Source organism: Salmo salar, chromosome ssa15 (genome assembly GCF_905237065.1).
Source record: "Salmo salar chromosome ssa15, Ssal_v3.1, whole genome shotgun sequence".
Classification (NCBI taxonomy): Eukaryota; Metazoa; Chordata; class Actinopteri; order Salmoniformes; family Salmonidae; genus Salmo; species Salmo salar.
Window position 1 is genome coordinate 25876135 of NC_059456.1, and position 23337 is coordinate 25899471.

The 23337-nt window shown below is 43.5% G+C and overlaps 1 protein-coding gene across 4 annotated transcripts in view; it reads right to left on the reverse strand.

The window, feature by feature from the left end:
- Positions 1-1787: 1787 nt before the first annotated feature.
- Positions 1788-23337, reverse strand: part of kif26aa (kinesin family member 26Aa) — a 170755-nt gene continuing 149205 nt past the window's right edge. For 3 of the 4 annotated variants that reach the window (XM_014143831.2, XM_014143833.2, XM_014143835.2), the window contains 6 exons: positions 22488-22650; positions 18384-21543; positions 17382-17578; positions 16108-16128; positions 14929-15079; positions 1788-4147 (listed from right to left, as the gene is read on the reverse strand). In XM_014143831.2, the coding sequence (XP_013999306.1) occupies positions 3957-4147; positions 14929-15079; positions 16108-16128; positions 17382-17578; positions 18384-21543; positions 22488-22650 (3883 nt within the window). In that variant the 3' untranslated portion in view covers positions 1788-3956. The remainder of the gene's footprint in view (positions 4148-14928; positions 15080-16107; positions 16129-17381; positions 17579-18383; positions 21544-22487; positions 22651-23337) is intronic. The other variant, XM_045695578.1, reaches the window with a different exon arrangement.

Consider the following 23337-nt stretch of genomic DNA (forward strand, 5'->3'; position numbering starts at 1 on the left):
AGGAGTGGGAACATTAATTGTTTGTTGTCATTCTACAAAAGAGTACTAGTTTTCAAATTTTTTCACTTGAGAAATACTGCACCAAATATCTTAGCTAGATGTAAAATTGCGCGACTAAGGCCTCCTCAGCAGAAACGTCAAAATAAATGACAGATTTCTTGATTTATCTTGACTATTAATTCTGACTATTTTGAGGAAGTGTTTCTAGCTATTTTGTTTCTATGGTGGCTCAAATGTGACAAACAAAACAATTGAAAGCATTTGAGAAAACGAAAAGGAGTGCAACATGAAAATATTGTCTCATTTACATTTTGTAATTTTTTATGGTCCCTAACTAGCCCCGGAGATAGGCTAATTGGGCTAACTCATCCCACCTGCGAACACACACACACGAGACACCCACATCAAACTACATCCCCAAAACCAACTCACCTTTGAATTCAGTCATGGCCGTTAGTATTTCTTAATGAGCCAAATCTAAAATGAGGTCAAATCAGGAAGTGCAGTCACCCTTTAAATGCTGTACATTTTGTTTATAAGCTGTATCGAGACAAGCATACTATCTGTCACCTTGATAAAACATATTTTATCACAAATTGGTTTATATTCAGAGGATACAGTTTGCTTGGCTTCGTATCGGAGCAGCTGTGCTCACTGGACACCCATAAAAGAAAACAAAACTCAACATTTGTTTTGCCAGAGGAGTGGACCATTAAATGAACGTCTCATGTAGACTCCTATATAGAAGGGAAAGAGAGGGCAGTATGTGTCAGCCAACATTTTCCTGCTGCTTTTGGAAATCAAAAACTCGGCATTTAGAGAAAAGGCTGCTGTCTTTTTGCCTTGAAAGCAACCCACGTTAACTTCCATATGCGCATTTAACTGCTCCAACGACTACTGTGGCAGAGATGTACTCCATTCGAACCCCCTGTGAGGAAAAGTAAACAGCAACATTAATACAAAGAAATTGTTATTTCTTTGGCCAGTCCATTTTCAAGAATGTGTATCTTAAAACCTAACCGTAGTGAATCCTCTAACTTTTTGGATGTACCTAGCAAGTGAAAATCAGTCAAGAGTGTTTTTGGATGTGATGAATGGCAATGCCATCTCTCTGAGGTAAGAAAAAGCAATTTGTAGCATTAGCGGTTTGATAATATGGGTTCTCTGAGCGCAAATCACGGGCCCTTTTGGAAAACTTCAGAAATGCATCCTTCTTTCCTACCTTCCTAGAAGTAATCAGAGATCTGAATTGGTTGGATTGGTGAAAGTAATTGGGTGGTAACCTTTCTTACACCTATCCAATCGCTTATAGATCTGTTCTTACCTCAAGGAATCAGGGAAGGAAGGATGCATTTTACAGTATTCGAACAGGGCCCTAGAAGCTAGCGTATTCAGACCATATCATACAGTAGAGTGTACATTTGAGCAATTAGCAGACAGACTGTGGCTGGGTCCTGTCTGACTAATTATAAAAACAGCAGGGCTTCGTGTATGCAGCATGTGCGTTCTCTTCTCTGGTCCCATATGCAAATGCTTCCAGGTGCTTGGGTAAATAGATCAACGAGATAATTTCAAATGTCTGAAATGCTAGCATAGAGAGATAATGTTGTTTGATGTAGATAGGATGCTTGTCCATGATATGGATGTGACATAAAGTATCAATTGTACTCTTAGGCCAAAATGTAATCAATTGCAGATAAAGGAAATCACACTGATGCTTCACTCAGAATGTTTCTGCTGTATCAGAGGTGAAAAATAAGTAAATAACTTCGATTTCCACAGTCTACTATAAACAAGAGGATTAAAATCCTTTATTGACACGTATGAATCAATGCAAACTGTAATACTATACATTTCCTTTCTTTTTCCTTTTTACAAATGATTAGAAAACTGTACAGTATAAAACCAAAGACAATAGGAAAAAGGGTTTATATATTAAAGATCTTACATTACCAGGTCAACACATCTTAGAAATGTGTTTGTTTGGCTAAACTTTTTTTTTTTTTAACTGAATACCAAGGCATGTTACGAAAATGCTAAGAATGATCTCATGCAGCAACTTCTAAAAAGGGCCTGAGAATTCCTCCATAGTAGGACAAAAGAAGAGTACATTTTCATTAGATGGTTTCAACCTCTTAACCAAGGTAATCTAACACAAACGTACAGTACATGTTTGCAAGGGAAAGAAAACACTTCAAAACGCAACAGAGGTAAATGTTTGACTTGTTGACAGTCCAGAGGGAAATGCAATGTATCTATGCCTTATCTGGCCCATTGAGCCCATTGATACGACTCTAGAGAAGTTCTCAGAGATGACGTACTAACATAGGGCTTGCATGAGGACCAACTAACCATTTGAGATAAAAAATAAAAAAATTCAGCATTTAGGACAAAAAGCACAGGACACAGTGCAACATATATATATATAGTGAATAACCCAACACTGCGGTATTTGTGGTATTAGACTCACTGCACATTGGTGGGTGAAAAGGGGTTGGAATGCATAGTCAGAACTAGTTTCCTCATATCATTGGCAGGCTTCTCACCTCCAACCCTTACGGAGACAGACATCACATTGTGCTTCCTTCACATAGCCACTTGATTGAAACAAGTTTAGTCATACATTTCAAACCTCATTCATATTTTGTGAGTTCTTTCACAAGGATATCAATGGGAAATGCCTCAGCTAGAGTTGGGTCAATTCCATCACCAATCCAGCTCCGAAATTGACTTATTATAAAGTGAAATGTTTGATAAATGTATATATTTTATGAAACGGGTAGCTTTCAAAATGAATACAATATGTTAATTAACTGGAATTAAATTGCAATATACCCCAACACTGCAAGCAGGTAGAAATGAGTGAAATTGTGTCCCGAATCTGGCACAGATTTTCAACATTGTTCTCTTTAACGCACTGCAGAACTGGGCATTGAATCAAGTCTTGGGCACTTAAATGGCAACTGGCTGATTTACGAGCTACCACCGGTCACATTACTTAAACGCCACAAGGTCAAAGACTTCTGCAAAGACCTTTGGGAATGTCTCTCTCTCTCTCTCTCTCTCTCTCTCTCTCTTTGCAGATCAGAATCTCGCAAGATGACGGTAACTATAAGAGACAATGCCATTCCGTATGGATTGCACATTTTTCTGCACAACTGACTGCAAACTGAGCTTATAACCAACCGCAAGTCAGTTTTGAGCTCAAATCAATCCTGACAGCCTTCTACTAGCGCAGACATTCGGAACGGATACAAACGTTTGCGTAACATTTGTTCTTACTCAAAGGAAACTCATTGGCCAACAGAACTTCTCACTACTGGCGTAGAAGGCTGTAAAACATTTTTGAACACAAAGAAAGGCAAAGGTTCGGGTATGCAATAACGATCAACTTATTGCTTTTCTCTCATTTTATTCATGTTTTTTTTTTTCATCATACCCAAAAAGATATAATTTTTTTTACATACTTTGTAATCATATAAATACACTATACAACAATACAATACAAAATACAATTTTTCTCATAAGGAATACATTTAGAGTTTGCTCGGGTAAGCTGGTTTTTAAGACTAGCACTGATCAGAAAAAAGATATTCCCTTGGAATCAGTCAGATCAAGGCACTTTCTGGTGACGGTGACAAAGGTGTTCGGTCGTCCTCGGTTAGAGCTTTCCTTCCTCCCACAGGAAACGTAGAAAGTTTGTCCAAAGTTCCATTTAATTGTACTCTGATCGAAGCCAGGCTTTCTCTACTGTACAAGTAGCACACCTGCACCTCTGTTCCTTTATCCATTCACATTAACTTCTGTAACCTACACCGGTTGACTTTCACGTTAGTCCTCTTTCCCATCGGCCTTTTCTCCTCCTTTGACTCTATCATCAGTCTCTCAGGCTCTGAACCGCTTGTTTTGCTCCGTTGCCCTTTCACGTCGACTTTCTCTCACTTGCTCTCGCTTTCTCACACCTCCACACCTCCTTTCTGTTGCCCCCCTTGCGTGACAGCGGTCGCCGACACCACGATGTCGAAGCAGGTCTCCATCATGACACGCGACTTGCATAGGTTGACACAGTACTCCAGCTCGCCCGTGGCCTGCTCCAAAGCCTCCAGGTACTCCTGGGACTCTTTGTCCAGATCCGGGTCCACCTCAACTATGGGGGGGAGAGGGAGAAAAAGAGAGAAAGATAAAGATATTAGCGTCAACGATGAGCAGTAGCTAACACCATCAGATGTACAAGAAAAGTTCAGAAGATGTACAGAATAAAAAAAAACACAGATAAAAGATGTAGCCACTCTTGACATTTTGTTGACCATACATCATGTAGGTACAGGGAATTTTCATATCTGTGGTAAAAAGCTTATCCTAATGCTGTGTCACAATAATGGGTGATCAGAGGCGCAATAAGTCAGTGTTGGGGTCAAACTAAAATTCCAATTAAATCATTGAAAAAAGGGCTACTTTCAATTACTTCTGCGGAAGTATTCACCCCCTTGGCATTTTTCTTATTTTGTTGCCTTACAACCTGGAATTAAAATAGATTTTTTTGGGGGGGGTTTATCATTTGATTTACATAACATGCTTTGAAGATGCAAAATATTTTTTTATTCTGAAACAAACAAGAAATAAACAAAAAAACTGAAAACTTGAGCGTGCATAACTATTCACCCCCCCCCAAAGTCAATACTTTGTAGAGCCACCATTTGCAGCAATTACAGCTGCAAGTCTCTTGGGGTATGTCTCTACAAGCTTGGCACATCTAGCCACTGGGATTTTTGCCCATTCTTCAAGGCAAAACTGCTCCAGCTCCTTCAAGTTGGATGGGTTCCGCTGGTGTACAGAAATCTTTAAGTCATACCACAGATTCTCAATTGGATTGAGGTCTGGGCTTTGACTAGGCCATTTCAAGACATTTAAATGTTTCCCCTTAAACCACTTAAGTGTTGCTTTAGCAGTATGCTTAGGGTCATTGTCCTGCTGGAAGGTGAACCTCTGTCCCAGTCTCAAATCTCTGGAAGACTGGAACAGGTTTCCCCCAAGAATGTCCCTGTATTTAGCGCCATCCATCATTCCTTCAATTCTGACCAGTTTCCCAGTCTCTGCCGATGAAAAACATGAGACTTCACTGTGGGGATGATGTTCTAGGGGTGATAGGAGGTGTTGGGTTTGCGCCAGACATAAGGTTTTCCTTGATGGCCAAAAAGCTATATTTTTGTCTCATCTGACTAGAGTACCTTCTTCCATATGTTTGGGGAGTCTCCAACATGCCTTTTGGCAAACACCAAACGTGTTTGCTTATATATATGTTTTCTTTAAGCAATGGCCTTTTTCTGGCCACTCTTCCGTAAAGCCCAGCTCTGTGGAGTGTACGGCTTAAAGTGGTCCTATGGACAGATACTCCAATCTCCACTGTGGAGCTTTGCAGCTCCTTCAAGGTTCTCTTTGATCTCTTTGTTGCCTCTCTGATTATTGCCCTCCTTGCCTGGTCTGTGAGTTTTGGTGGGCAGCCCTCTCTAGGCAGGTTTGTTGTGGTGCCATATTCTTTCAATTTTTTAATAATGGATTTAATGGTGCTCTGTGGGATGTTCAAAGTTTGGAATATTTTTTGATAACCCAACCCTGATCTGTATGTCTCCACAACTTTGTCCCTGACCTGTTTGGAGAGCTCCTTGGTCTTCATGGTGCCGCTTGCTTGGTGGTGCCCTTAGATTGCACACAGGTGGACTTTATTTAACTAATTATGGGACTTCTGAAGGTAGTTGGTTGCACCAGATCTTATTTAGGGGCTTCATATCAAAGGGGGTGAATACATATACATATTTTGTGTATGTCCATTACATGAAATCCAAATAAAATCAATTTAAATTCAGGTTGTAATGCAACAAAATAGGAAAAACTCCAAGGGGGATGAATACTTTTACAAGACACTGTATGCCCCCTATACTAACATGTTACCTACTAATATACACTAGACATGGTTCGAGAGAGAAGTTGAGAGGGAGAGATCAGAAAGGGAGAGAGATGTAGAGAGAGAGAGAGATCAGAGAGAGAGAGAGAGAGATCAGAGAATGAATGAGAGAGATATAATTTATTGGAATTTACCCCAAGCCTGCTATCAGTGCATCCCATGATGCACTATAAACAAGGTCGGCTCACTATGTGATACAGTACTTCTACTAATCTCTATAACTATGTGGCTCCACTGTGACCGCTCATCCATCGTCACACCTTTTACAGCTTTAAAAGTCATACAGGGACATGAAGATTAATGATGACATGTCTTTGACAGGGCTGGATACGCTGGATACGCTGGTATGTCTGATGGAAGCTGCTCAAGACACACTACCCTCATAATCACAACATGAAAAAATGATTTATATAGCTTGACTGCTCCCATCATGGGCTTGGACCAACCGGCGGTCCCTAAACCAATGGGAAACATCTCAGGGAAATAGGGTTTGGAGATGTAGCGGAGGGAAAATAATGCCTTATTGATTTCAAGACTCATACCGGTACACATATCACCCCGAACCCGTCTGCACACGTGAGAACACACGCACAGGATTTTTGCAAAGAGAAGGATTTCAAACGGCTTTTTCTCTTCCTCTATATCCGTAGTAAAGTCATGAGGTGGGTTACTTTTGAATTCAGCTACCTTATGTCACAACTTCCGCCGAAGTCGGTCCCTCTCCTTGTTCCGGCGGCGTTCGGCGGTCGACGTCACCGGCCTTCTAGCCGTCGCCGATCCACTTTTCATTTTCCATTTGTTTTGTCTTTGTCTTACACACCTGGTTTCAATCCCCCAATTACTTGTTCATTATTTAACCCTCTGTTCCCCCATGTTTGTTTGTGAGTAATTGTTTGTATGTAAGACGGTCCGTTATGTGGGCTCGCTTTATTGTATTATATTTGTCTATTTTGAGTAAATTACGTTTATTTACTCATATCTGCTGTCCTGCGCCTGACTCCTCTACACAAGCTACACGCAGACCACATTACACCTTAGTAAACGTTTCTTCATGTCCATTTACTCAAATAACAATGGAACTTCAGAAACGAGCACGTGAAAAAAGTGACAGGAATCAGTAAATGTGATTTCTGATTCCCTTTGGCTGTTTACTTTTGTAATGTTCTCGGGCGTAACACTAACAATATTATTTATATATTATATTATTTATATAAACTCAGCAAAAATAGAAACGCTCTCTCACTGTCAACTGTTTATTTTCAGCAAACTTAACATGTGTAGATATTTTACGACCGCCTACAAGTTCCACAGACATGTGACAAACATAAATGGAATAATCGGTCCCTGAACAAAGGGGGGGTCAAAATCAAAAGTAACAGTCAGTATCTGGTGTGGCCACCAGCTGCATTAAGTACTGCAGTGCATCTCCTCCTCATGGACTGCACCAGATTTGCCAGTTCTTGCTGTGAGATGTTGAGATGTTACCCCACTCTTCCACCAAGGCACCTGCAAGTTCCCTGACATTTCTGGGGGAATGGCCCTAGCACTCTCCCTCCGATTCAACAGGTCCCAGACGTGCTCAATGGGATTGAGATCCGGGCTTTTTGCTGTCCATGGCAGAACACTGATGTCATGACGTTGCCCTCTCTCTGGGAACAGGGAGCACAGTTGACCCCCTCCCCCTTGCACCATCCCCCTACCTACCTCTCCCTACCCAGGCCCTCTGAAGGCGGTCGTAAAATTCTAAAGGAGAATGTCCTGCCGCATGGCCCAGTTGAGACAGAGAGGGGTTTCATAGAGAGACAAGGGAAATTCTTCCAACTCACAGAATTGGGGTACCGAACGACATTTATGTTCTGGAGAAGGTATAAAAGATCAGTGAAAAATCCAGCTACGAACTGGTCCGCTTGGTACAATTTTGTGAGGCTCATTAGAAACAATATTGCCATATTACCATAATAATGTTTATATAATAGCCTCAGCTATGGGACTTACATCTAAATGGTTGTATACAATGATTTAATAAGATTAAAGCTATTTGGAATATGTAGAGAGGCTATGTACTGATGTTAATGTGATAGAATTGTATTTCTGTTCAAAGCTTAACCTCTATGGGCTAGGTGGGACGCTAGCGTGCCACCCGTGGTGCACTCCATCAACAGCAGGTGCATTTCAAGAGCGCAAATTTGAATCCAAATAAATGTCAAAATTCAAATTTTTCAAAAATACAACTATTTTACACCATTTGAAAGATAAACATCTCCTTAATCTAACCACATTTTACGATTTCAAAAAGGTTTTACGGCGAAAGCATAAATTTAGAGTATGTTAGGACAGTACATTTACAAGAGTTGTGTGTAATGTTTTGTCAAGTCAAAGACAGGGTCACCAAAACCATAAAACCAGCTAAAATGATGCACTAACCTTTTACAATCTCCATCAGATGACACTCCTAGGACATTATGTTAGACAATGCATGCATTTTTAGTTCTATCAAGTTCATATTTATATCCAAAAACAGCGTTTTACTATGGCATTGATGTTGAGGAAATCGTTTCCCTCCAATAACCGGCAGTCAAGTCAGCGTCACAAATTAAATAATTAAAATTAGAAAACATTGCTAAAATATTATATTGTCATTTAAAGAATTATAGATTTACATCTCTTGAACGCAATCAACTTGCCAGATTTAAAAATAACCTTACTGGGAAATCACACTTTGCAATAATCTGAGCACTGCGCCCAGAAAAATACGCGTTGCGATACAGACTAGACGTCATGTTGGGGAGATCTAAAATCGAAAATACTATGTAAATAATCCATTACCTTTGATTCTCTTCATCAGATGTCACTTCCAGGTATCACAGGTCCATAACGAATGTAGTTTTGTTCAAAAAAGCTCATCATTTATGTCCAAAAATCTCCGTCTTGTTAGCACATGATCTAAGCCAGCCGGACTTCTCGTTATGAACGAGGGGAAAAAATATATTTCCGTTCGTTCAAACATGTCAAACGTTGTATAGCATAAATCATTAGGGCCTTTTTTAACCAGAACATGAATAATATTCAAGGTGGACGAATGCATACTCTTTTATAACGTATTGGAACGAGGGTACCCAACATGAACTCGCGCCAGGTGTCTAATGGGACATCATCGTTCCATGGCTCTTGTTCGGTCAGATCTCCCTCCAGAAGACTCAAAACACTTTGTAAAGGCTGGTGACATCTATTGGAAGCAATAGGAAGTGCCAAAATATTCCTCAGCCCCTGTGTTTTTCAATGGGATAGGTTTAAAGTCAATACAACACATCAGGTATCCACTTCCTGTCAGAAAATGTCTCAGGGTTTTGCCTGCCAAATGAGTTCTGTTATACTCACAGACACCATTCAAACAGTTTTAGAAACTTTAGAGTGTTTTCTATCCATATATAATAAGTATATGCATATTCTAGTTACTGGGTAGGATTAGTAACCAGATTAAATCGGGTACATTTTTTTTATCCAGACGTGCAAATGCTGCCCCCTAGCCCTAACAGGTTAACTCAGTCATCGGCACGCCCCCAGGGACACAGACAAGACCTGGCGTCATGAGACAGCCTTTTTCTGTCATTCCGAATAAAACCCCCACCCAGGATTACTTTCTTTAGACCAGGCCTCCACTCCATTACGAGTTGGCCAATAGGTTTGACCCTGCATCCCTCTACTTAACTTTAACCATACCACGTGGTTAAACTTTTAGACTATCGATACCGACAGAATAATAACAAGTCTTTGATATTAATTAATAGTCTGCAGCTAGAAATTATATCATTGAACGCGAAGACCGACGAAACATCCATTCTATAACGACATTAATGAATGTCGCTTGGAAATATCCATTCTAACCGAGAGAGAGAGAGAACGAGGACAAAAACTCTCCAACAGGACAAAAACTCTCCAACAAGGATCCCGACGACACACTGAGCGTAAATATATATTGATTGCAATTGTTCCCGAATGAGTGAGCGTTCATGTGCAAAGGTTTAGCATATCAATTGTTAATATTTATCAACTCTGTGTGTCTTCTCCGCTGCCCCCACCCCCTTTGTTTGTTTAACAGGCCGCCATGCCTGTTTAGCCCACTAGGGCACATTACTCCACCAATGCTTTGTAACGATAACCAACTGTTTGTATGCTTTCTGTGAATTACTTAGTTTAGTAAATAAATGATTTTAAGACAATAATGTATGGATGACTCTTAGTAAAGGCTGGGTTCGTGCAGATACAACAATTTACGAGGTTTGGAATGAGACTGGACGCAAGGTAAAATACACCATTTAAACCAGAAGATAATCGGCCTATACTATAATATAATATATAATGTTATAATATAGGAAAGTTATATTAGGAAAATTATAACTTTGTAATCTGAATATTTTCCTTGGTGCCCCGATCTCCTAGTTAATTACAGTTAAACGATTAATCAGTTTAATCGCGTAATAATAATTACAGGGAGTTAACCTGTTAGGGCTAGGGGGCAGTATTGACATGGCTGGATAAAAAACATACCCGATTTAATCTGGTTACCACTCCTACCCAGTAACTAGAATATGCATATACTTATTACATATGGATAGAAAACACCCTAAAGTTTCTAAAACTGTTTGAATGGTGTCTGTGAGTATAACAGAACTCAAATGGCAGGTCAAAACCTGAGAGATTCCTTTACAGGAAGTGGCCTGTCTGACCATTTCTGGAACTTCTTTGCCATCTCTATCGTTTACTAAGGATCTCTGCTCTAACGTGACACTTCCTACGTCGTCCATAGGCGCTCAGAGCCCGGGAAAAACCTGAATGTCGTCATCCCAGCCCCAGGCTGAAACACATTATCGCCTTTCTCAAGTGGCCGATCAAGGGACTCTGGGCTTAGGCGCGTGACCTGACCGCCCCGCCTTTGTGATTTTTTCCTCTGTTTGCCGAAAAGGAGATTCCCGGTCGGAATATTATCGCTTTTCTACGAGAAAAATGGCATAAAAATTGATTTTAAACAGCGGTTGACATGCTTCGAAGTACGGTAATGGAATATTTAGAATTTTTTTGTCACGAATTGCGCCATGCGCACGACCCTTCTTTACCATTTCGGATAGTGTCTGGAACGCACGAACAAAACGCCGCTATTCGGATATAACGATGGATTATTTTGGACCAAACCAACATTTGTTATTGAAGTAGCAGCCCTGGGAGTGCATTCTGACGAAGACAACAAAAGGTAATCAAACTTTTATAATAGTAAATATGATTATGGTGAGTGCTAAACTTGCCGGGTGTCTAAATAGCTAGCCCGTGATGCCTGGGCTATGTACTTAGAATATTGCAAAATGTGCTTTCACCAAAAAGCTATTTTAAAATCGGACATATCGAGTGCATAGAGGAGGTCTGTATCTATAATTCTTAAAATAATTGTTATGCTTTTTGTGAACGTTTATCGTGAGTAATTTAGTAAAATGTTAGCGAATTCCCCGGAAGTTTGCGGGGGGTATGCTAGTTCTGAACGTCACATGCTAATGTAAAAAGCTGGTTTTTGATATAAATATGAACTTGATTGAACAAAACATGCATGTATTGTATAACATAATGTCCTAGGGTTGTCATCTGATGAAGATCATCAAAGGTTAGTGCTGCATTTAGCTGTCTTCTGGGTTTTTGTGACATTATATGCTAGCTTGAAAAATGGGTGTCTGATTATTTCTGGCTTGGTACTCTGATGACATAATCTAATGTTTTGCTTTCGTTGTAAAGCCTTTTTGAAATCGGACAGTGTGGTTAGATTAACGAGAGTCTTGTCTTTAAATAGCTGTAAAATAGTCATATGTTTGAGAAATTGAAGTAATAGGATTTTTAAGGTTTTGAAAATCGCGCCACAGGCTTCAAGTGGCTGTTACGTAGGTGGGATGAATTCGTCCCGCCTAGCCCAGAGAGGTTAATTGATAAACATGTCTTCAGTTAATGGTGCCCAAAGACACGACACTGACATTCCTGTCTTGCAGGAAGTCATGCACAGAACAAGCAGTATTGCTGGTGGCATTGTCATGCTGGATGGTCATGTCAGGATGAGCCTGCTGGAAGGGTACCACATGAGGGAGGAGGATGTCTTCCCTGTAAAGCACAGCGTTGAGATTGACTGCAATGACAACAAGCTCAGTCCGATGATGCTGTGACACACCACCCCAGACCTTGACGGACCCTCCACCTCCAAATCAGCTCCAGAGTACAGGCCTCGGTGTAACGCTCATTCCTTTGACGATAAATATGAATCCGACCATCACCCCTGGTGAGACTAAACGACTCAGTGAAGAGCACTTTTTTCCAGTCCTGTCTGGTCCAGCGACGGTGGGTTTGTGCCCATAGGTGACGTTGTTGCAGGTGATGTCTGGTGAGAACTTGCCTTACAACAGGCATACAAGCCCTCAGTCCAGCCTCTCTCAGCCTATTACGGACAGCCTGAGCACTGGTGGAGGGATTGTGTTGTTGCCATCCTGTACAAATGACTTGTGTCATGCACAAAGTAGATGTCCTAACCGACTTGTTTACCCCAAAAATATATGGGGGATTAGAAACAATGCAGACAATAACATTGATGGAAGCAACAATCTATCTGCAATATTAAAGCTGATCCACCCCCTAACAAAAAAAATACAAATATTTATCATTATACTCCCAAAATACTGTGGCCTCTTTCCCTTGCCGAAGACCTGGAGGCATTTGGTGTGTTAAGAAGCTTCCAGAAATAGATTATAATGGATAGAGCTCAGCTAGAAAGGAAGGGATCTTCTCTGGCAAACCTTCGGCGACCTGCACCGCTCAACTGGATATAGCCTCCTTGTTCTGCCGTTTTGTCTATTTGGGGGTCGGAGAACGGATCCACTTGCTTGCCTTTAGTTTGTGTGCGAGATACTGTAAGTGCCTCCCTAAAAGTGTTTTCCCACATTGACACTGGCAGAAAATAGTTTTTATCACTTTAACAGTTTACTCTAGAAAGGAACCTAAGAGAATCAAACCCATCAAAAAATAAAAAAGCTATTGGCCGACATTGCTTCCTTTGTTAATGTTAGTGTTTATGTATGCGAGTGTGGTATCAGCTGTAGGCCCAATATGGACCACAAGTAGCGTTAACTACAAGGTCCCAATGAGGTCAACCACACACATTTGCTTGACACCTGCACAACGCATTTCATTGAGTGCAATGGCACTGCCATAGGGCATAGGGAACATAGGGCATAGGGAACATAGGGCATAGGGAACATAGGGCATAGGGAACATTGTAGTAACTGGGGCAGATGTCATATTGAAGAGCTTGGGAGATCAGCTGCTCCTACAGTGTAGGAAGGGTTTGTTTACTATTATGTTCAAGATGGTTCTCGTGTGGCCCAACTCCAACAGAGGTTAGCACAGCCTGGAATCGTTAGCTAGTTACACAACTTTGTTGTCCACTTACAATAGCCTCAGAGAGGCTAAATGCAGGAAAGCTGAGCGTGAGAGTGGTCACAGCGAGTGACTTAGAGGTATACATCTCCCTAAGAGAAGCAGTCAATGGTATATTCATTAGCACGAAGCTACGCTTCAAGTAACAATCATTTGTAAAGACATGAGCAAACAACAGATACACTACATGGACAAAAGTATGTGGACACCTGCTCGTCGAATATCTCATTCCAAAATGATGGGCATTAATATGGAGTTTGCTGCTATAACAGCCTCCACTCTTCTAGGAAGGCTTTCCACTAGATGTTGGAACATTGCTGCAGTGACTTGCTTCCATTCAGCCATAAGAGCATTAGTGAGGTGGGGCACTGATGTTGGACGATTAGGTTCCAATTCATCCCAAAGGTAATCGATGGGGATGAGGTCAGGGCTCTGTGCAGAGAATCAAAAGTTCTTCAACACCGATCTCAACAAACCATTTCTGTATGAACCTCGCTTTGTGCACGCTTTGTGCTTTCCCCAAACTGTTGCCACAAACTTGGAAGCACAGAATCATCTAGAATGTAATTGCATGCTGTTGCGTTAAGATTTCCCTTCACTGGAACTAAGGGGCCTAGCCCAAACCATGAAGAACAGCTCCAGACCATTATTCCACCTCCACCATACTTTACAGTTGGCACTAAGCATTCGGGCAGGTAGCGTTCTCCTGGCATCCACTAAACCCAGATTTGTCCGCCGTGCTGCCAGATTGTGATGCGTGATTCATCACTCCAGAGAACACATTTACACTGTTCCAGAATCCAATGGAGGCGAGCTTTACACCACTCCAGCCGACGCTTGGCATTGCACATGGTGATCTTAGGCTTGTGTGCAGCTGCTCGGCCATGGAAACCCATTTCATGAAGCTCCCGACGAACAGTTCTTGTGCTGACGTTGCTTCCAGAGGCAGTTTGGAACTCGGTAGTGAGTGTTGCAACCAAGGACAGATGATTTTGACACGCTTCAGCACTCGCCGGTCCCATTCTGTGAGCTTGTGTGGCCTACCACTTTGCGGCTGAGCTGTTGTTGCTCCTAGACGTTTCCACATCACAATAAAAGCACTTACAGTTGACCGGGGCAGCTCTAGTAGGGCATTAATTTGACGAACTGACTTGTTTGGAAAGGTGGCATCCTATGATGGTGCCACGTTGAAAGTCACTGAGCTCTTAAGTACGGGCCATTCTACTGCCAATGTTTTCGTATGGAGATTGCATGGCTGTGTGCTCGATTTTACACACCTGTCAGCAACGGGTGAGGTTGAAATATCCGACTCCTCTAATTTGAAGAGGTGTCCGCATCCTTTTGGCTATGTAGTGTAGAATAGAATAGAATAGAATAGAATGCCTGACTGCTGCTTTGACTGTTGGATTAAAGTCCATCTTTAACACAACCCAGTTACAAAACAAGGTGGTACACTTTAAGCACACTTGAAATAGTACACCAGATTTCTGTAGTAAGCTACTCACACTCTCCGGTCCACTTGCCAGGGTCCAGCATCAGCCTGCTCTTGGCATCCTCCAATTCCCCACTCAACCTCTCGTGCTTGGCCCTCAGCTCCCTGATCCGCTGTTGCCTCTTCTCCAGCATCCTCAGCCTTGCGTTGAAGTACAGCAGTCCCTGTGAGAGTAAACGGTAAGGATGGATGGAGTGAGCAGAGACAAAAGACGAGTGGAGGAAAGGAGCTGAGTGTGCTCCCTTTGGAGAAACCCTGACTTGGATGGAGGGAGGGAAGTAAACAGAGAGAGAGAGAGCGAAAGCGAGAGAGAGAGAGAGAGAGAGAGAGAGAGAGAGAAAGAGAGAGAGAGCCAGACAGAGGAGTATCTTTAGCCGGACGCTTCGATTAGGAGTTTGTGTGCTGTGAGGAGGCTCACACACGGGAGAGGGAGGTTTAGAGATTATTCAAAATGGAATCAAGAGTGGCTAACCTGTGGAGATTTAGCCCCCTGTCCATTGCCGGGGTTAATTAGGATAAATAAAATTAGCATCCACGCTAATCTCTCGCTTTGCTTTAATCTCCAGGACAAGCGTTGAGCACAGGGATTAGGTATAGACGTAGTCCACCAGTACCAAGTTATTGAAAGGTAGAATAACAGAACAGATTATTCCTAGTTCAGTCCCTCCAGGATTCTGTGATCGCAATCACCACATAAAACAGTCAAATCACTGCAATATTACTGCATAAAACTGTCCCATCACGGCACCACAAAAAGATGGTTCACAATTTTAACCAATCACCGCACTTCTACCGCATAAAGTGGTTCAATCAAGCCCCAGGTCAACAAACATTTCTCCCGTCAGTGCAATTTTGTGACAAATTTCACAAAATCCTCGCAAATTGTCATGCAACATGTCAGAATTGCTGCAGCAAAATCAAGTATTTTAGCCCACAGAAAAAATAAAAAAAACACCTCGAAATCCTGGAGGAACTACTAGTTGGAACTGTTGTTTTTATCACTACAAGGGAGGTCAATTGCTTTTGCACTATTGGCTTTGCACAAAAAAATTTTTGGACACATTTGTGCCACAATATAATGTGTCTATTTCACAAGGCATAGCAGAATGAATTAATTCCATGCTTCATACATCTTCCATTTTAGCACATGATATAATAATCAAGGCACATCCATCGAGTTTAATGAACAAACCTTTTCCACATCCTGGAATGGCTGCGTGATGAGAGAGCAGAAAAAAATACATTATTAACATTCGCTAATGCAAAGATAATACACAATCTAAATGGATGCACTTTGAAATGCAATTAATCACACACACACACACACACACACACACACACACACACACACACACACACACACACACACACACACACACACACACACACACACACACACACACACACACACACACACACACAGTTACATGCACATTGCGCACACACACACACTTAAAATAGTTCATTTTGGGGAGCTCGGGATGACAGGCTCTAAAAGACGAATTGAAGATAATCTTTTCCTAATTGAAAATAAATCAAAGCACCATCAGGCAGAATTGATGTATTTTACCCACTACACTATTCACTGGATGACTGGGTACTACACTATTCACTGGATGACTGGGTCCTACATTATTTGCTGGGTGACTGGTTCCTACACTATTCGCTGTGTGAATGGGTCCTAAGCTTTTTGCTGGGTAACTTGGTCCTAAACTATTCACTGGGTGACTGGGTCCCACTGGTGGGAATGGTTAATGACCCGTGGGCATGGAGAGTGGAGAGGCCCATGAAGAGAAATCAGGCGAGGGCCCAGATAGCAGGTCCAACCTTCATCCTCCACCCCTAGTTTCCTCTCTTCCTCCTTGGGCTTCCTCCAACCCTAGTTCTCCCTCTTCCTCGTTGAGCTTCCTCCACCCCTAGTTTCCCCTCTTCCTCATTGGGCTTCCTCCACCCCTAGTTTCCCCTCTTCCTCGTTGGGCTTCCTCCACCCCTAGTGTCACTCTTAGTAGTGGATGGATTTAGGGTTCAAGACAGTTTAGGCAGCCTTGCTTTTTAATCTGGGGCATGTTCAGTTGAGGCTGATGAACTGGACTGTCCTCCTTAATTTTAGCCCACTGCGAAGGGGAGCCATGCCTGTTACGTGGCCATGATAATCTTGAAATGTTATTTATAAAGTAGACAATTACTGGAAGGAAATTCCTTTTGTCCTTTGGTGAGGTTAAAAGGTGAACAGGTGTGACATGCACAACATTTAAGCAAGTAAGGAGAGGAAAAACAGCAAATAAAATAACATTCCCACACAAATAAGTCAAAATATTCTGGAGTCTACAGTCTGGCTAATTTGTGTACATACACATGCACACCTGCGCACGCACGCACGCACGCACGCACGCACGCACGCACGCACGCACGCACACACACACCACTTTAGAATGCCAAGAAGCAAGCAGATGGAGAATCTCTAACCTCTGTCCCCGTGGCACCCTCTCGCCTCCTCTGCAGCCGTTCCACGTCGTCGATCTCGTACACCTTGATCTCGAAGGGCTCTTTCAGGGTCCCACCCAAGGGGGGCAAGTCCACCCACTGGCCTGGTACGCCAGCCTTTCTGCCCAGGGAGGAGGTGTCCGGCAGGGGAGCAGGGATGAGACGGCGCCGCTGGAGGCCTGGAGCAAGTGGGTGAAGGGAGTGATCAGTGGGGGTACCGCTGTTCATTGGAGTTGGATATGCACACCAGCAATATCCTAGCACGTGCGGCACTGCCTTGAAATATGCATGAAGCAAAAACATGCCAAGATACAGACTGATAGCAGACTTCCATAGAGCCAGCTGGGATCACATAACCTTGGGCTAGCACTGATTACATATGCATTAGGCACTAGACCCTATCTGTTGCTGTTATGAATTACGGAGGATGGGCACATGAATCTGAATACACTCATAATTCTTGTTATGAGTGTACACTGCAGCCGGATACGCTGTCACTTCAGATACTACACTTGAATAGAGATTCATGACAATGCTAGGTGGAGTACATACTGTACATCGAAATATATATTCATAGGTTTATGAAAAATAGATATATAAATGTGAGATATCCATGTGCAAGGCAAATTCATACATGATATTAGAGTGTATGAATACATGCATTCTTACTCGCTTCAGCATGCATGCAATGTTGTATTGAGCACCAGGGTTGTCACCTAGCAACGCTTTTCAATAGAATATAAATAATCTACTAGTGAGAAAGCTAGAGAAAATATCGTATGTATATTTTATTTTACAGATATCAAAGAAAAGTTATAACTATTTTAATATGTATATTGTTCAATTGGATTATTGTGGGGCGCTAAATAAAATAACATAACACTTATTTCACAAGTACAACTTTATGAGATCACGAGTGGTGATTGATGTGGTATAGATGTCTGGATATTGTTACAGAACTCTCTCAGTGTAACTAATACTCACCATTGCCTCTCTTCTTGGGTGATTTAGACACTCTACTCCTATTAGAGGTGGACACGCCACTCTCGCTCATGGAGTCGTGGGCTGACGAGGCACTGCCTGTGGTCTCGCTGTCCCGGATCATGCTCTCATACCCGCTGCTTCCCCCGCTGTGGTAGAAGAGCGCAGTGCGCCCCATGGCCGGTGGAAGCTCCCCACTGAGCACACTGCTATTGTCACTACCGTGCCCGCTGCTGTAACGCTGGGGCCTCCGCGGGGCAGTGATCTTGCTATAGGGCGAGGGTAGCGGCGTGCTGATAGGGGACCCGCTGACGCTTGCCCCGCTATCGTTGGCATTGTCCCCTGAACCCCTGCTTAGATGTTTCCTTGGGCTTCCCGCCACAAGCTCACTAACTCGGCTGTTGGCAGCCCGGATGGCCTGCTTGGTGCCCATGATAGTGCCCCTGCCAGGCTTGCCATTACCATTGGTCCCTGCCAAAGAACGAGCTGGAGGTTTCCCAGTTGGAGGTAGGCTGGCATTGCGTGCGGTTGGCGCATCAACGGATTTGGTGGAGTAGTTAAGGGTCTTGGAACTGCTGGCAGACAAAGTTCTAGCCTTTGATCCACTGGCAACTATGGCCCTGGGGTTGACATTAGCTTTGAGCTGTCCCAACTTGCTTGTCGTCGCAAAGGTGGTAGAGGAAGGAGGAGAGGTAGCAGTGGATGTGGAAGTAGTGGAGGTGGGAACCCCAAGTTTCGGCACTGATCTATTGGATTTTCCATTGTCTCCTAAACTAATGCCACTATTCTCTCTCGACAGGCCAGGTCTGGACCTCACTGAGGTTAGACTGTCACTTCTCTCCAAGGACATTAGGCTACCATAGTACCTTCCAGAATCACCTTTCGCTCCTCGTGTCTTCAGGCTTGACGCTGTCTTAGCTGAGCCATGGTCAGCCTTCAAGCTGGATGTTTTGTAGCTAAACAAATCCCTTCTGAATCGGACATCGAATTCCTCCTCGGATACTGATGTTTTAGGCAATGAGGACCTTGCAGCATCGCTGGCTGCCCTTAAGGCACTAGGAGATAAGACTATCCTTGTCTTTTGATCAAGGCTTGATTTGCGAACAGGTGGAGCAGGAGGAGAGATAGAGCCGGACTTTGGAAGCATGCTGCTTTTCTGTCCATTTGCCTTCTTTCCCAAAGAGGAGAATCTCAGACTACCACTGCCTGAAGTACCATCGCGGCCCCATTTTGATTCAGGGGAACTGTGGGGGACTGACACTGTGCCAAGAGTGGTGGCGCCTCGCCTGAGCTGTGGCATCCTGCTCATGGTCTCTGCTTTCTTGCTGCTGGACTTCTCACAACCGTCTACCACCCTCTGAGTCGAGGAGGATACCTGTGCTTTCGGCGGTCGAGGTACACTGTTGCTGTTTCCTCCTGGCTTCCTGGAAGGGAGGCCACTCATGCCATTTCTGGGTGGCTTACTCGCCACAGTGGATTCAGTCGCTCTAGGATCCGAATGGCCGCCCCCTCGCAACCAGAGGTCATCTTGCTTGCCTTCCTGCCTGCTGCAGCTTGGGGCAACTGATGAGGTAGGCTTGGTTTTCCTGGGAAGACTGGAGTGAACAGCATGGTGTGGGATCTGAGAAGATGCTGAGGTGTTTAGAGTGTTTGCTCTGAGAGATGCTTTGGTAGAGTCAGGAGAAGGTGGGCACTTAGTTAGGGAGAGCTTGCTTGGGGTGGCGGGGTCACTGTCCAACTCAGAGAAGCAGACACCACTGTCATTTAGGGAGCTCTTGGTACCATGCTGCAAGAACGGCTCCCTACGGAATATACTAGGGGAGGACAATATGGAGGTGTTCTCCGGTGCCATGCACTTAGCCCTCTGTAAGAATCTACTTGCTGAATGGGTGCCGTCACTCTCCAGCGAGCACACGCTCACTTCACTCGGCCAGGAGCCAATAGAAGACTGTCTGCTACCATGATGGGCAAACATCTCCTCCTGTGAGGCTGAGCTCACCCCAGATGCACACTCTTGAGCCGAGTAAGCATCAAACTCATCGTTGATGCTGCTAATGATGCTGACAGGACGGGAGCCTGAGGCCAGGGCCTGAAGGGAGCAGTCACTGTTAAAGCTGATGATGCTGGAGGGCCGCCCATTGTCTGGGACCAGGCCTATGGGTAGGTCCTCCACAACTGTGAACACCAGCTCGTCTTCCCCATTCAGCTCCACAGGTTGCTGCAGGGTGATCGTGGTCCTCAGGACATCTCTCTCCAGGCATCTGCCCCTCAATGCTGCCCGAAGATGGCTCATCTCCATGGGACTCCTGCCATGATGAGCCCTCTCCAGGACCGGGGACCCCCCATGTTGTCCTTGCCTTAGGGCCTGCTGACTCATGCCCACAGGGGGTGCACGGCAGATAGCATCCAGACCCTGAGAGGGTGTTCTGGAAGATCTTGGCAAAGAAGGAGAGGCAGAAGGCTTAGGTAGAGTAGGCCCTTTGTTGAGGTAGACCTTCTCTCGCACCACAGGCTCTGAGTCTTGCAACAAAACCCTGCTGGGCTTAACCACGCAGGCCAGAACTTTCTCCCCATCTGCACTTGTCCGTTTGTGACTCTCTGGGACCCCTCCATCTAAGAACAATTTGGAATGTTCCTGCTCAGATTTAGTGGGAGCTGTGTGGGTGGTTGTTGTGCTAATGAGGGGCTTTTGGGAGGGGGATTTAACAGTCTTGGGGGACACAGCCTCCTCTGGGCTTTTGGTCCTTGGGGCTATTTGTGCCCCTTTGCCCTCCCCAGTGAAGGCAGCTGGGCCCTCGCTGCCATCAATGCACTCCAGTCTCTCTTGGAGCTCAGCAAACGTGTCGCACTTGAAGTATTCCACCTCCGGGCGTTGGGTGTCTTTCCCGCGCTTCCTGTTCAGCGAGGGGATGATCGGAACAAAGGAAGGTGGGCCCTCATTGTCGCTGAGCTCTCTGTCTGAAATGGTGGCCCCACCAGGCCCAATGTAGATGACCGTGTCGCAGGAGTGCTCACTGCTGGATGAGTAGTCTGGGTCACTGGACAGCAATGTGGGCATATCGGGGTCAAGAGCCACGGTTCGTGGGTGGAAGGGTCTCAAGTGTGGCTTGCGGATTCGTCCCTCCTCGCAGGAACTCTCGCCACCAGAGGAGCTGGATGCATACTATAAGCAGGATAGAGAACAAACATTCAAATCTTGTCTGCGGTAGGGATTCAATAGCTGAATTATAAACAGTGTTCAATTCCTAGACTTCCAATTTATTGGAAACCACATGTCAATACCAATCGAGGTTAAAAGTGCAAACCAAAGGCTACATGAAAATGTATCTAAAAATCATTTTATGTATCCTATGGTGTCCTGATCTATAAAATATAAATACATGCTGTCAATCTTCCTAATTATGTTGAAGGTATGCTTTCCAAATCTCAGGGCATACATTGGATTCTCTTTAGTATTGATTACATGGCATAAAACACTGAAAAAAGTATCGCTGTAACAGCCCTTCCTTTGGAAGAAATACAGATGAACTTTATAGATTTAATTATTTCTATGGCAGAGTCATTATTACCCTGGGAATCATTCAAACAATTCAGACATTCTCTAATTGAGTGATACCAAAGGCTGCTTGAGGAATAAAGTCTGTATCTATGAAGACCATGCAAAGAATGTAATGTGAATTTATTGATCCAAATCTTAATGGATGCAAGACCCAATACTCACGTACACATTCTGGATTCAGATGACCGCACTCTCACACACACATTAATTCAAACAAAACCCACTGGGCACAGACGTCAGTTCAACATCTAGTTTTGATTTACATTTTGGTTGAGTTGTCAACTAATGTGAATTCAATGTGAAATCAACCAAAAATGTCAACCTGTCATTGGATTTAGGTTCAAATGTAGGTTTTAATTAGGTTTAGGTTTAAAAAAATACAAAATTCCCTTACGTTGATGACTTTTTGCAAATCCAATCAGTTTTCCACATTGATTCAACGCCATCACACTGAATTTTTTGGTTGAAATGATTTGGAAACAGCATTGATTCAACCAGTTTTTTCCCCCCGTAGGAAGCCTTGAAATAGCTTGTTGAATTGTTACTACCTTGGATTTCTTCTTCCGCATGCGGTGGATACGCGAGGCCAGCTGCACGGTGGTGAGCGTCTCCATGTAATTGGTTGGTGAGTCAGAGATGTGTGCTATCATGGTGGTTCGGCAGTTGATGTTGCCCAGAGATTCCCTCAGCAACATGGTGAGCTTGCTATCCCTGAATAATACATCAAAAATCCCCTCGTTAGCCCCCCAAAAAAGACCAGCACCAGATCCTTGTAGCCGTAACACACTCCCCTCTAAACCTCCCAGGATCACAGCAACCACTCCTAATTGTACCAAAGGATTAGGCATAGACAGGCAAAAGGCAGCGGGAACGAGATCTCATTTACCATTTTCAACTACCACTTTCAGTTTCAACTACCTTCTCATGTTCTGTCTGTAAGTAGGGCAATGTGTGAAAGGTCCATGAAAGCTAGTTTTAAATAAACAAGAAACATTTTCATTAAACCCACCCTACTCTATACTGTGTATAAATAAAGCTGATCTTGTCTGAGACTCAAGTAAAAAAATCTCATTTCACATATTCCTTTTCACAGACTAAATCTTCTATATTACAATCCAAACCCCCTCATCTCATTGACGCCGGAATACACCCTTTCCCTGAACCATAACACTGTCAATAATTTCCCACGTTGGTGCTTCTCTAATTCCATCAACTTCTCTCTCATCCAAACAGGCTAATAGGGCTTCATAGATTTTTCCTGTGAGGTGGGAAGAACAACGGAGAGAGATAAAAAGGCCATGGCACAAAGCCAGACACACAGACATAATACAGACACATTCAGATTGGCATTGTGTAAAAAACTATTATTCACGAGCATCTGAATGTGTTTGTCCCTCG